Consider the following 14309-nt stretch of genomic DNA (forward strand, 5'->3'; position numbering starts at 1 on the left):
GTTTGGGAACATGTGACGCACATGATCATGTGACCAACAACCAATTAGACTCCAAGAAACACTCGGGGGCGGAAGTTGGAGTGGTATTTAAATTTAGTTGGCGTTGTTAAAAACAAGTTGTCGGTTTCCGTCCAGTTGAGTACAGCAGAGCGTCCTGTAGCACCTAAGATGAACGTCAGGATTTCGTTGCTGCTTTTGGTCGCCGCCTGGCTTCAGTCCAGCTCCGCAGTTCCGTCCACTCCATGTTATTACCCTCCGTCTGAGATGTGTTCGTCGCTGGAGGCGGCCGTCCGCTGTGGGGTGAGTGTAATGATGCCTTTAGTTCCATTGTGTTACCTTGTTATTACTCGATTGCACCTGCTTTCATCTTAGTTTTCCGAGTATCACGTTGTTATTACACCGACTCCCGCCACAGGAACAGCTTCTTCCCCTCGGCCGTCAGACTGTTGAATTCGTGGTCAAGCCACGAATTATTTTATTTAATTTTATTGATAGCACTTTATTCCAAAGCACTTTCCCCATTGACCATGGCAATAAATTTGATTCTGATTCTGACTCACTATCAACCCAAAACCTAGTTGACAACTACTTAAAATACTCGCTCAGTAGCTCTTACCACCTGTGTAACTAGGAAGTCATTATATTGTTATTACATTGTAATTCTGTCACTCACATATCCGGTTTCCCTTCTTTCCCCTTCTTCCTCTCCCAATAAAACACCGGCTCCTGTTAAGTGCTGCTGTTCATGACCTTGGATAGTGTCTTTGTCAGTATTTGAGCATGCGTGTTTATTTAAAAATCTTTCATTCTGCCTTTCCGTCTTCACAGGTGTTGCGATCGTGTCTCGAAGCGAACTTCACAAAGTTGTTCCGCACAGCAGAACCAGTGCAGTTGGACCTTTATTATGAGACTCTCTGTCCTGGCTGCCGGATGTTCATCTCAGAAGTGCTGTTCCCAACCTGGGTCTTGCTGAAAGACATCCTGTCGGTGAATTTGGTGCCATATGGAAATGCTCAGGTACTGACACGACGACATCAGACTGGGATAGCAAAAAGTTTTTCAGTTTTTAGCACAAGGCATTTTATCTGTTTCAACAAAGCATCTTCTGCAACAGAATGAATCTGTAATTCTTTATACTGCTGCAGGCAAATGTACTTAAACAGGAAGGTGGATGAACACATTGAATGCACAGCTTCTGCCATGAAAACAAATGTTTACAGCAATATTTTATCATTTTGAATATATAAGATGTTTATAGTTCGACCAAGAATGTTAAAACAAAACTTTCATTTCAGTTTTAGTTTTGAGTTTGATGTCATATATTTTGATAAGAAACTTAAATCACGCTGGTATCATTAACTATACTTATATGTATTAGAAACACTGAATCTTATTTTTTCTCTTTGTTCTTTTTGTGATTTGTCCCAACAGGAGACGCCAGATGGGGACCATTATCAGTTTGAGTGCCAGCATGGAGAGGAGGAGTGTCTGGGAAACATGATAGAGGTTGAGTTGCGCTCCTTCTCACAGTATCATGTGAGCAGTGTAGTGGATTTATGCTTCTCTGTTCTCCTCCTGGGCTCAGGCTTGCTTGCTCAACATGACAGACAAAGCCTTCCACATCATCTACTGCATGGAAAGTTCCGTTGATGTCGTGAATGCAGCAGAGAGCGTGAGCGATAATAAGCAACTTGTTACTGTGAAGTCCTCTAATAATGTCCGACTCTTTTGTGTCATAGTGTGTGGCACTCTATAGCTCAGATTTAAGGTGGGATGCCGTGGTGAACTGCGTGAAGGGAGACCAAGGGAACAAGCTGATGCACCAGAACGCCTTGAAGACGGACGCTCTGCAGCCACCACACGAATATGTGCCTTGGATCGTCATCAATGGGGTCAGTGTCATGTGGCGATCGAGGAGCATACTTTTGTTTCTCCTCTCAAAGGTGTGCCGATGGAGGAAAGGTTCCCGTGTCTCATCCACTCAGCAGCAATACTTTAGTGGAACTTTCCGGGAACCACGGAGCGTTTTTATAGATCTAGCTCAATTCCTCTATTTGTCCGGTCTTGTTGTTTAGAAGGTTAAAGGTCAGAAGTGGACTTCATTGCCACGTCAAGCTCAAGTGTTTGTTATTTATGTGATTCTTCATGAACTTCTGGCGCAAAAGGTTTTTCTTAAAGAGTACTTCAAAGGTGCAACATAGAAAACGACGACTTCATTTTCCTCCAACCTGCACCCTCTCACTTTCATAACAATTTGCTATTGTTGGGCAGTATCATGTGCGAGGCAGGGAATAGACTGAAAATAGTGATTTATTTGAAAGTAAAACTTTAACTGCAGATTGCAAGCTGAATACTGACCGGTATTTGTTTTATGATTTTAAGATAAGATCCTATTATTAGTCTTGCGAGGGGAAATTCCAAATTCAAAGCGTTGGACTCTCTGAAAAATCCACAATTTGCTTACGTTTATGACTTCACAGAAGTATTGTTGCGCATTTACAGGTCCACACTGAGAAACTGCAGCAGGATGCAATGGCGTCCCTCTTCACTCTGGTCTGCAACATGTATAAGGTGCTCACACTACCGCAATTTCATTCGTTTGACTGTAGTTTACTTATTTCAGACCTTTGACCTCCATTTTTTTTCCATTTCAGGGACCCAAGCCTGAGGCCTGCGGAGGCAAGTGCAGTCACTTCAGAAGTTACTGCACCAAAGACTGAGGGGAGACTCGATTCATGTGTGGCCCTTTACTTGGATTTGAATTTTTATCATACCGTCTGTCACTGAAAGGGAATAATTTTTAAATGACGCACTTTATCTATTTTAAGCGCAATACGTCTTATACCCTCTAGAGCGCGCCGTTTCCCATCTTATGAATGTAGTTTGGTTTTCGTTAGAAACTGATTACAATTTTCCTGAAATAAATACTGTTTGTGATGTTATATTTTGGTTGGTTTAACTCATAAATAAACCCAAGAGCTGCTTGTCTTTTGATCAAATGTGTGTGGTTATTGTTTCGATGAAGTATACCACTGGGTTTGGCGTGCTTTGTTCAGTTTTTGTGGTTGTTTGAACTGAAAAATAAGAGGAGAAATGACTCAATAAGACAGGGACCTTAATATTTGGGGAAACAAACCCTCATGATTAAGAACAGTGAAGAACAGTGTCTCGGCTGTGAGAATGCTTGTTGTGTCCAAGGTAAGGTGCGTCGGTCTTGTCACTAGAAATCAAATAAAACATGTAAAAAAAGTGCACACATTTTCAGACAGATCTTGATCATATATCTACATAAAAACAGCCTTGAAGAACTGTCTGACTGCATGAGCCCACTGGTTTAAGTGCTACCTGCCTCTGATACGTCGTATAAACTTATTTATTTGATTTATTCATTGCTGTCTCTCCACGCTGGATGTTGCTATTTCGGTGCTCACCACCAGGAGGGGCGCCTGAGCGAATTGTCGACGTCATCATGTTCCCCTCCGCCGATTGGTTGCTGCATAAACTCAATTAAAGTTTGACAAAGGAAACGCAGCTTATTTACATCTGCAGCCGTTTGGGGTGAACATTAGTGTTCGCAATGTATCCGAACCTGCTTAACAATCCGTTTTCCAGAAGGACTTTGGGGTTTTTGCGGAAAAAAATATGAAATTTTCAGGAACGGCTAACGATGTAGCCCCGATGCTAACTTCAAACCAGTTGTGAGTGACACCGTCAACCAACCCTGTAAGTTTTTATTTTCATTATTTAAGTTGATGAATGTAGCGAGGGGGTATGGGGAATAATATTTATATTTATATGGTCTGGCCTGGAGCATCATATGCAAACACAAATGAGGACAGTTGGATAAGGTCCCAGCCCTAGCGCGAAATGCACCGCCTGCTAGTTGCTGCTAACTTGTGCGCATGTCTTTTAAAGATTTCATTATCGCTGGTTTCCCAACGAATTTCCAGCCATGAAAATGTAATTTGTGGCATTTTCTTGTTGTAAGCTTTTACACAAGGGTTGCTCGTTTAAAAAAAGATCACCCTTGAAAGAAGTTACGATAAAAATTTAGCTTAATATGTCAGTGATGGTAGAGCTATGTCGTACCAATTTCACCTTTACTTTTTTTCCCCCCAATTTCCCAATATCCGCTGCTATGTTGTGTTTATACTCACCCAATTTTATTGCCCCGTGTTTATTTTACATATGAAATTTGGCATATTTTTGATTGTAATGAACTCAGTGGAACAGCAGGTGACAGTTGTCATGCAGAAGGCAAAAGAGGGACCTCATTCTACTGCTTTCCATCATGTAGAGCAGACTTGGGCAAAGTAAAGGCGGGGGCCACGTGCGGCCCTTTCCCTGTATTTATACAGCCCTTGTGAGGCCATGACAAAAGCTACTATACTTTTTCTTAATCAATGATCAAATGCAAATAGTACTTGTTATATACAGTGCACAGTGGTACCGCGTTTCTCGACCACAATCCAGTTCCAGACGGCCGTTCGAGAAGCGATTTGTTCGAAATCTGAATCTATTTTTCCCATTACAATGAATGGAAAAAGAAATGACGCGTTCCAAGCCTTAAAATAGTCTTTTGTAGGAGTGAATGTAGAGTGTCTGCTGCAGGTGCACTGTTCCTCTATGTGTGTGGCCGCTGCATGTGGGAGGGGTTGCCGAGTGAGTGACGTCTCTCCAGAAGTGAAGAGGTGCCCGTGTCCGCGAGCTGGACACGGGAAAGGTTTTACACCTCAATATGAAAAGAAAAACAGTCAGTAAATGTAGCTAATGGGACACGTATGCATACAGAGGCTGCGTTACAGACAATAATAAAGCGCTTCGTGGGTCAGCTGATTGGTCCGTGCACATTATGTTTTTTCCGTCTTTTTTCGGGGGCGTTCGAGTTCTGGGTTTCCATTCGAAATCCAAAGCAAAAAAATCTTGAAATTTTTGTTTGAAGTCCGGGACGTTCAAAAACCGAGGTACCACTGTGTGTGTATATATATATATACATATATATATATACATAAGCAATGGTCCTCCTTTTAAATCATGAGTTCATGCTTAGTAGGAACGAGGGGAGGGACTGGAAGAAATTGAAAACAAAGAATGGGAGAGAGAGGGAGAAGGAGTGCATCCGCTCTGATGTTTGAGTTCAGTGCAGACATTGGTTATTACATGTGTATATTGTTACATGAGAATAAAAGTCTTGTTTTTTTGGATTCATCGCTGTAATTATACATGAATCATAGTGATTCATTGTCCGTCCCCAGTGACTGGGGTAGGCTGCAGCATCCAGCCACCCCATCAGGTAAATAGCTGAAGAAAATAAAGGAATAAATATAAATGCACTCATAAACATTCCTGTAAATTAAAAAGTATTTTGATCTCTGAAGAAAAATAAATGAACAGGCACTCTCCCTTGAACTTGAACTGTCTGACTTGGTTCAGGAGCCACTGCTTAGTCTGTTTACTGTCTGTGAGGGCGGAGACTCTTCTGTTAGCTCTGTTGTTCTTAAGTTGTGTGATCAACAACATGCATGTCAACTGACTCACACATGCATCGATGCTGATGATACTATTATAGTCACGTACAGGCTATAGTCGTCTGCACAAACAAATTTCATCGTCTTAAATTTGGGCTGAAAGATATGCACTTTCAAGATGTTACTGTCTCAAACTCAATGACGCAGGTGTGTCTATACTGAGAGATGATCCTCGAAGATGTTAATATTGCTAGATCAGCTCACTTGACTTGGCTGTGACAGACCTCATTGTTCAGTGCTATTTTCAGTGCAGATGCATGGATTGTAACAAATAACACAACGTTCCACGTGTGACTGACATGTTGGCTGGAGGGCAATCTAATTTGATCTTTCCCTAAACACACTGGTCAGTAAGGTCTAATCCGGCATTAGTTTGCGGTCATCCTTCACACACTACATAAATGTCACAGTCTATTTTGTGTTAATTATACTCTTTAAATATGTTGTTTGCGCTTATGCTTGTGCATCTGTTTGTTTTTGGATCTGACCTTTGCGCTGCCTGTTGGTCGACCTGGCCGATGAAGGGCTGCCATTTGAATGAGAGCTAATTCTCTACTATAAAGGTTAAATAAATAGGTTGACACATTAAACGTCCGTGTCATGGGCCCATAGCCAATCTGACTTCAAGAAACACTACGAGGGTGGGGTGGAAGTCCAGTATGGTATTTAAGACTTCAAGTTTTGGTGTTATTTCCACTGAGCAAGTGGAAGCGTTCACTGCTGCTGAAGATGAAAACCATGTTTGCCCTCCTGCTTCTCGTCGCCGTCTGGCATCACTGCAGCTGCGCAGTTCCGTGTAGCATCCCTCCGTCTGAGATGTGTTCGTCTTTGCAGTCGGCCACCAAGTGTGGGGTGAGTTTCTTGGAAAGGTATTGTCTTTACACCTGCTTCCACCACAGTTTGTAGAGTGTTACACTTTTATCACATTCATCCAGTTTCTCTCACAAAAACCAACAAAGCCAGACTTGCTGAACCTATTCAGCCATGTACATACTAACTGAATGAACTTCCTATTTTTAATATATCATTACATTATAGCTGCTTTACTTCTTAAAACAAGGCATCGGTCAAATTGGTTCGTCCACATTTGACAGCTGTACATTACAGAGTGGCTTAGCTTGTGTTGTGATTTTGTCTTTACTTCTTCAAAGGTGGTGGAACAATGTCGTGACATTAACTTCACTCGCACTGCGGAACCTGTGCAGTTGGAACTTTGCTATGAGAGTCTCTGTCCTGCTTGCCGAAGATTTGTCACGCAAAATCTCTACCCCACCTGGGTCTTGCTGAAAGAGATCCTCACGGTGAACCTCATCCCTTATGGGAACGCTAAGGTACGTCAATGCCAAGAACCGACCTCACTGCTCAAAGTTTCCGTGCAATGACTTGATACATGAAATGGATTTAAGAGCAAGACATTTTTCTTTAATCTGTCATGTATTTTCACCTGAAATGAGTCCATTTTCTTCAGAAAAAGAACATTTGTTTCAATTGTGTGACTTTTGTTTTGGTGATTTCCTCCATGATCCAACAGGAGAAACTTGTTGGAGGCAGTTACCAGTTTACCTGCCAGCATGGCCCTGGAGAGTGTCGGGGAAACGTCATTGAGGTAGAGCAACTCACACTTGGTGTTGTGTGAGCGCAGGCACCTGATGATTCTGTGCTTCCTCCTCGGCTCAGGCTTGCTTGCTCAACATGACCGACCAAGCCTTCGAGATCATCAACTGCATGGAGACGTCCCTGAATGTCGTCAATGCAGCACAGAGTGTGAGTGATTCCCAGACAATGCGATGCAATGATGTGTAGGAAGGCCATTTTACGAGTGAGCCAATAAACCCTTGCGTATTGTCACTCCATTCTGCAGTGCCTTGCTTTGTACAGTGCCAATTTGAAGTGGCAAACCGTCTTGAACTGTGCCAACGGGGCCCAGGGCAACATGCTGATGCACCAGAACGCCCTGAGGACTCGTGCGGTCAAGCCCCCTAACACCTATGTGCCCTGGATTCTCATCAACGGGGTCAGTATCTTATTTGCGGCCATAGTTGACATCATATGTCTTAAGCTGAAATAAAGAGTTTAGCTGGTGAGTCTTTTTAGATCCGTTAGATTTATTGATTCAAGTCTACAGATTATCCACTTTCATGATGTCATTGAAGTTTCCTCACCCACTTGCAGGTGCACACCGAGACTCTGGAGACCGACGCGCTGACCTCTCTCTTCACTGTGGTCTGCAACGCATATAAGGTGCTCAGACCGAACTAAAATCATTTAGCTGTTGTGTACTTATCACCTCTGTTGTCTTCCTCTTCAGGGTGTCAAGCCTCCCATCTGTGTTGGGAACAAAAGTGGCTGAGGGGTGGAGCTAAATCAGGAACCATTGGTGGAAACTTAAATGGAGTTTTCCATTCTACTATCACCTGAAGCGGTTAATAATCTACTTTCATAAGACAGTTTTGGTTCTTTCCTGCTAAGCGCAACTCTCCTGACTCCCCACTAGATAGCGCCATTTCCCATATTATTATCATATACCCCTGTTTCAAACATGAATTCCACTGGTATTGCGTTTTTACAGCTTTGCTGATTTAGCTCATAAGTCAGCCACCTTTGTGGGTGCTCATCTTTTGCTCAGCAAGGTCAATAAAATATATATCCCTCTGTCACTGCGGTTTTTTTTTGTTGTTGTTGTGTAATCGTTTTTAAAGATCTTGTAAGCGTCTGGTCCGACCAGAGGCTCTGGATCCACAGGTTCCTGTAATTAACACACATCAGTTAAGACTTAACCAAACATCTCTAAAGACCACAAGTGCACTGAGTTTAACGCTGAGCGCTGAAAGCATTTTAATATGGCAAACGTTCGAGCTGCCGGCCCGATGTCAGCTGAGGATCCTGATAAGGAAATGGCTGTTTTGAGACGGTGACAGCAGAAGGAAGTTTGGAACGTGTTTTTATATCTGCCCTAAAAAAGAGTGCCGACTGCTCGAATTTAAAAGCTCTCGTGTAGTTGGAACAGAGACATGAGGCGAAGTCCCTCATCGAAAATCTTTGACTTCTCAGAGGTAGGGTTTTTTAAAATTGAAAATTGATCCTTCATCTGAATTATACAGTAGAATGAAGGATTATATATATATATATATTTTTTTTTTTTTTCTAAGAAATCTATCCATGGACTGTTCATCACTCCATTTGTAGACATCACAACTAATAATATAACTAATATTCTTTTATTTATTTCAACATTTTTCCTGAGAAAAGTAGAGTAATTCCCCTGTCATAGGCTTCCCTCATCTTACTAGAGTTGTCCATGAGGTTTCCTGGTTTAGTTTGAGATGGTGAAAAATTATAATTCCACTAATCATAACTGCTGTCGACCATTTTTGAAGGTCCGGAAGGTTTGATAATCTGCTGTGTTTGGAAGACAGTACTGATCGAACACATGCCACACTGTGACAGTGAGCGGGAAAAAGTGGGTCGTACATTTACAGAAGCTCTTACCGAGCTCATGCATGTGCAGTACGTTCTATTGATTGATCCTTGTTGTCACCCACACTGGCTCATCTGAATACATGAGGTGCAGAAGAGTTGTATGCTGAGGAATTGAGCTGTTTTGAGTTGGAGGTGTTTGTCACTCACAGATAGCGAAAAACTAGGACTTTAATCTTTCATTCTGACGCTAAAACGAACAAACCCCACTAGCTAGATTGCAAACAGTGTCTGACTGTGAGAACTGCCTGTTGTGTCCTATGTAATGATGCGTCGGTCTCAGGACCAAAAATCTGATAAAGCTTCTAAAAATAAAGCTGTGGATGGTTTTCAAGCTTGGTCACATTTCTGCACAGAACAGCCTTGAAATCTTATCGTCAAGTGTCTTTCTAAGAGGCTAAAGTGAGTTCATTATTATCGAACTCACCAGAACCATGTGCCACTGTAGCAAACTGTCCATCATCTTTCCGTCCATCTGTTTCGATCCCACATGTCTGATGCCGGCTCTCTGGGATTTTAAGTGGATATAATTTCTGGAGAATATTGAATTCATTGAATTAGTTGAATAATCTCAGGTGGGAAACATGACTTGATCAACCTGCTTCCTCTTCCTTGCAGAGACAATGGGACTCTTCACTGTCGGCCTGCAGCTTCATCCCAGACAGATACACGGTCAAGAGAGAGTTTTCGGGCTCCCTGCAGCTGCCCCGGCTCTCCTACAGACCCCCGGCTCTGAACGACCATCAGGGGGTCTCATTTTACATCGCCGAATCCCCGTGAGTAAATTCCAAAACTTCCACTGCTTCCTACTGAGACGACCTGGCAAACTCATTTGCAATAGTTTGTTAGATAAAGCATATTTATTTAGCGAAATGCGCTGCCTCAGGCGTCGACCGTCCTTCTGTTTGCACAACTTTCACAACAACAGATCAGACTGGCAACACGTTTATTATTGTTTCCACGATGCTTTTAAGCAGCTGTTGCCAAAACGTCTGCAGCTTTATGGCTTTTTTCTGTATTTAAATTTGTGTGTGGCATCAGCTTTTGCAAGTGTATACAGGTCCAAAACAGTCAGTTCAGTGCAATGAATGTGCATTTTATTTTGTACAGGGAAAGAGATTTATCATGTGCCTGAAATACATGGATGTCTGTATTGGTGTTTATTTGTACACGCTTAGTTGAAGTGATGGCAGTGAGACACTTGAATAGGTGAAAGATTTTCACAGGTTTCTCACCAATTCTCCTCTTCTTCATGTACAAAAACCTCTTCATTTTTGCGGTTCCCATTGCATCTCTGGTAACAAGTTTTAATTTGTACGTGCAATCTTGGTACATGCTCACAATCTTCTTGTTAGTTTCTGTGATTAAATCAGTACATTCAAACTGAGACCTTTGTATATCTGGACCCTAAGGATATGAAACCTGTCGACTTCACTCTTTAGCAATCTACCCCGAAGTGCTGTGTAATTGTGTTAATAACTAATGACTATTGGGCCTTTGTAGCTCACAAAGTACTCTCTCACAACCCCAAGATGAAGTAGAAAGTAGATTATGACTTCCCAGGAACACTAGCCATGAAATAGACAGGTAAAAAAAAAAAAAAATAAGTCTCAGAGAACTTCAATGGCTGGAGTCCAAAATAGAATGTGGTTTATTGAAAACCAATTGTAAAATGAAAGGTAATTCTGAAACATAATAAAGGGACGCTCCTCACTAGAAAGCCCTTACGCCGCTACAGTGTACTGCAACTGTGTTTCCACCCAGCGGTCTGGGTAAGTACTCATTGGGTACTGTGGCAATAGGCCTTCCTGGTATTAGCACGGTATTACTTCCTGTGTTTTCTTTACAATGAAGGATTCTTCTTGAACTGCATTTTCTTGCGTTGTTCACATTGTTTCTAAGCTCTTTTACAATTTATTGTGCTATGTTGTGTACAGAGCATGTACAGGGGATTAATAAAAGTTGAGAGTATGAGACAAAGTGACAATAGTGCTCTCTGATCATGTGACGCGAACAAAACAAATTTGTCACCAACAACCGGAGACAGTCTCAAGTTAACCTATGGTCCGGGTCAGGGCCTTTGTTACTTTGTTGCGTCCCCTTTCAGTGGTAGAAGCAGCTTAATACTGGTTACGGTTCTGACTTTCATAGAGCTATTTCAGCCCCGGTCGGCTCTTTTTAGGTACATGCTGCACCAAAGACAGTTAAAACCCGTGCAACCGAAGCAAACTGGATCTTCCATCGCTAGCAGCTGCTGGTCATAAGTTTTATCTTCTGTCAAATGCTCCAGCTCCCCGAGTTATTTCGATTACTCCAGACTGGTGGTGAGCAGAGTCTTTAATCGCAGCATAACCTTTTCTCACTTTAACACACAAAGATGTTGCGTGACGGTGAGACTGATGTTGCCTCTGGTCACAGATAGGGTGCGCCATCGTGACAGCACTCATGCTCGCCGTAGCTTTTATCTACCTCAGCAGTTATCATTGGAGGCCTTTCATGTGACTCTTCCTGATCCACTGGTTGCATGTGAACGTTTCTGAGGAAATTGGAAAATGAAAAGGACCGTGCACGGAGCCAGGAAGAAGCACGGCAGAGAGCTGAGCCCAGCAGCTTTCACCAGAAAGGAAGTCATTATTGATGGCCGTTTAAAGTTGCTGATATATATATATATATATATATATATATATTTATATATATATATATATATATATATATATATGCTGTAGATTTGCAGCGGTTGAATGGGGGAAGGTTTAGTGAGAGGAAAAAGAAGCAATGATCCGTCATCCTTCTCCTCCCTCTAAATCATGTGTCCATATTTAGTTGGAACGAGGGGAAGGACTGGAAGAAATGTAAACAAAGAATGAGAGAGGGAGGGGGAAGGAGTGCATCCACTCTGTTTGAGTTCGGTGCAGGCGTTCATTATAGACTTGAGAGGCGGACATGGAGTCAGAGTAGCTTCTTCAAGTGAATACATGTGTTAGTGAGAAGCTGCGTTTGAATGTTTGGAATTCTCTATGGATGATCTCTTGACACTGACACGCACGTGGATCAGCAGCAGAACCTTCCCTGGAATACAAACACAGACAACCACGGACGTCAGCTGCCTGCACTGATGCCCTCTCGAACCTCCAACTCTTGATGTCTGCCACCAAAGCGACCGTCCTCAGTCAGCCATGAACAACTTGGGCTCTGATACCTCGGATGAGGAGAACACTGAGGTGAAGCCTCAAGGAAGACTGCTGTCTCGGTTGCCCATCATCCAGCTGATGTCCCGGTCCAAGGCGAACTCTCCAGGAGGGTCCCCAAAGAGTTCACCCAAAGATTCCCCAGGAGGATCTCCCAGGAACTCCCCCCAGATCTTCAGGAAGCTATTGATGAACCGCAGCATCAATCTGCAGAGGCGCCGCTTCACCCTGGCACACACACCCAGGTATAGAACCACGCTAACCTGCATGGTGGAAGTGTCACTTCGTGCCGTTGGCATCACATATGTTTACCAAGTTTGTCAGCGTATTGACATTTATTCAGCGTCGGCTTCAGAAGTTAGCGATTGACTTTATATGTGATGAGGATTGGAGCCATTCCAGTAAACACAGGCATCCCTGCCGTCCTGGCTTTGGCAGGATTAGCGGCCCAACGCCGTCATGCTCTCCAGTCTGTCAGCAACAAAATTACCTTCTTTTGACAGCCGGCGTGTCACCAGATATTTCCTACAGATTACAGGATGTTGACTTAGTTTACCCGGGGTTATTGTTCTCTTGTTTGCCGACGGAACAGCTGGTTGCAGCTGTTTAGCTTCTCACACGAGCCAAAACAGCGTCAGACCTGCACTAAATGTGCCTCAGCGATGAATCACTTATGGGTAACAATGTCATGGCATTACTCATGTGATACTTGAAACCATAACTGACCTTGCTGTCTTTGAATGAACAAACAGTTCCTTAGACGTTTGCGTGGATGAATAAGACCTTTAAAAAAGCCACATCTTATCCCCGCTGCTGTGCCTGCAGCTACCCCGTAAGAAGAGCTTATTGTGGAAAAGTAACAGGCACTATAAAAGCTCATTTTGCAAGACGTCTCTGTAATGTTTACTGTCATGGATCGATGTCTATACACACAGAGCTGGCATTGGGCTGATACATGGCGTGACTGATGTGAAGCCAAGTCTTCCAAAGGCAGGAGTAAAGGAGCATAACCCATTTAAAGTGCCCCTCAACCTGTATGTGGAAGTACTCTCTCAGGCCTCATCATGACCCGGTTCTGATCCATTCAGGCTCGGTGGTGGGCGATAGACCCTGGACACTTACCACCTCTCTAGGGTGTCGGTCCAGGAAGCATCTGGATAGGAGCAAAGTTGCCCCTGGATGACTGATCTTCCTCCTCTTATATCTGGAAGGAGAGTCCACATGAAAGCTCATTGAGATTCCACCCAAAACTCATGATGGCAGATGAGGGCAGGAATGTAAATCAACTCAAGAGCTTTGCCTTTTGGCTCAGCTCTTTTCCAACATGCTGATGTCTTAAAGACTGATGTGCCTGACGATCGTACAGCACATCCACATCCCAAAATACTCCTCTGTCTGGGGACTCATCAAAAACCCTCACAGGGATTTCCATTCTCTGATGATGCTGGTTATTTCTAAATTGGATGTTCTGCCCTGATGGAGGCAGCAGGAGGATGTTCACGTCTACAAAAAGAAAAAACTTCAAACCCCACCAAGGTTGCATCTACAGAGTCTGGCCATAAGGAAGAGCATTTGTCGTCAACATGATGAAAAATAACTGGTGATTTCAGACTAGTTACTGACAAATTACAAATGTGAGTCAAACTCACTATTACAGTTTACTGGTGGAACCTTTATAAGTGACTAATTCTTAAATGAAGCATCCAAGTGCTCCAGTCTGAAAGACCCGAAATCATCTGGCGAACGGACGGTCTGAGAAATTGTTTGCCAACAAGCTAAGCTAAGAAGCTAATTGAAGCTAGTTTTAGTGATAGTTACTTTTTATGTACGTTTTTATTCAGAATTTTACAGAAACTGCCATGGTACGCTATTTTTATTTATGTATTATCTCATTCGTACGTGATCATTATTACGTTCGTACGAGAAAAAAACACATTCAAACGTCAGATGTGAGATGACCGGTGACCGCTGAGCTGATGCTCCGACAGCACCTGCTTCTCAATGGATGGACACGATGGCACTCAACCCTTGAGAAGCTGCGGACTGACAGAAGACCATATTGAGAAGCTCCAGGATGACAAAGTCTGAAACGCATGTCAGTTAATTCACTTCATTT

The 14309-nt window shown here is 42.9% G+C and overlaps 2 protein-coding genes across 5 annotated transcripts in view; both read left to right on the forward strand.

Annotated features, from left to right (window-relative positions):
* Positions 1-51: 51 nt before the first annotated feature.
* On the forward strand, positions 52-2999 carry LOC128769926 (gamma-interferon-inducible lysosomal thiol reductase-like). Its single transcript, XM_053884019.1, has 7 exons — positions 52-300; positions 829-1017; positions 1432-1506; positions 1586-1672; positions 1740-1892; positions 2503-2571; positions 2655-2999. Exons 1-7 carry the CDS (start codon positions 169-171, stop codon positions 2718-2720), a joined length of 771 nt encoding a protein of 256 aa, XP_053739994.1. The 5' UTR covers positions 52-168; the 3' UTR covers positions 2721-2999.
* Positions 3000-3522: 523 nt separating this feature from the next.
* Positions 3523-14309, forward strand: part of pde4ca (phosphodiesterase 4C, cAMP-specific a) — a 43955-nt gene continuing 33168 nt past the window's right edge. For 2 of the 4 annotated variants that reach the window (XM_053884013.1, XM_053884014.1), the window contains exons 1-8: positions 3523-3723; positions 6234-6380; positions 6680-6859; positions 7060-7134; positions 7206-7292; positions 7390-7542; positions 7701-7769; positions 9624-9781. In XM_053884013.1, the coding sequence (XP_053739988.1) occupies positions 6258-6380; positions 6680-6859; positions 7060-7134; positions 7206-7292; positions 7390-7542; positions 7701-7769; positions 9624-9781 (845 nt within the window). In that variant the 5' untranslated portion in view covers positions 3523-3723; positions 6234-6257. Of the gene's footprint in view, positions 3724-6233; positions 6381-6679; positions 6860-7059; positions 7135-7205; positions 7293-7389; positions 7543-7700; positions 7770-9623; positions 9782-12001; positions 12439-14309 lie in introns of those variants that run through there. The other 2 variants (XM_053884015.1, XM_053884017.1) reach the window with 2 other exon arrangements.

Source organism: Synchiropus splendidus, chromosome 13 (genome assembly GCF_027744825.2).
Source record: "Synchiropus splendidus isolate RoL2022-P1 chromosome 13, RoL_Sspl_1.0, whole genome shotgun sequence".
NCBI lineage: Eukaryota > Metazoa > Chordata > Actinopteri > Syngnathiformes > Callionymidae > Synchiropus > Synchiropus splendidus.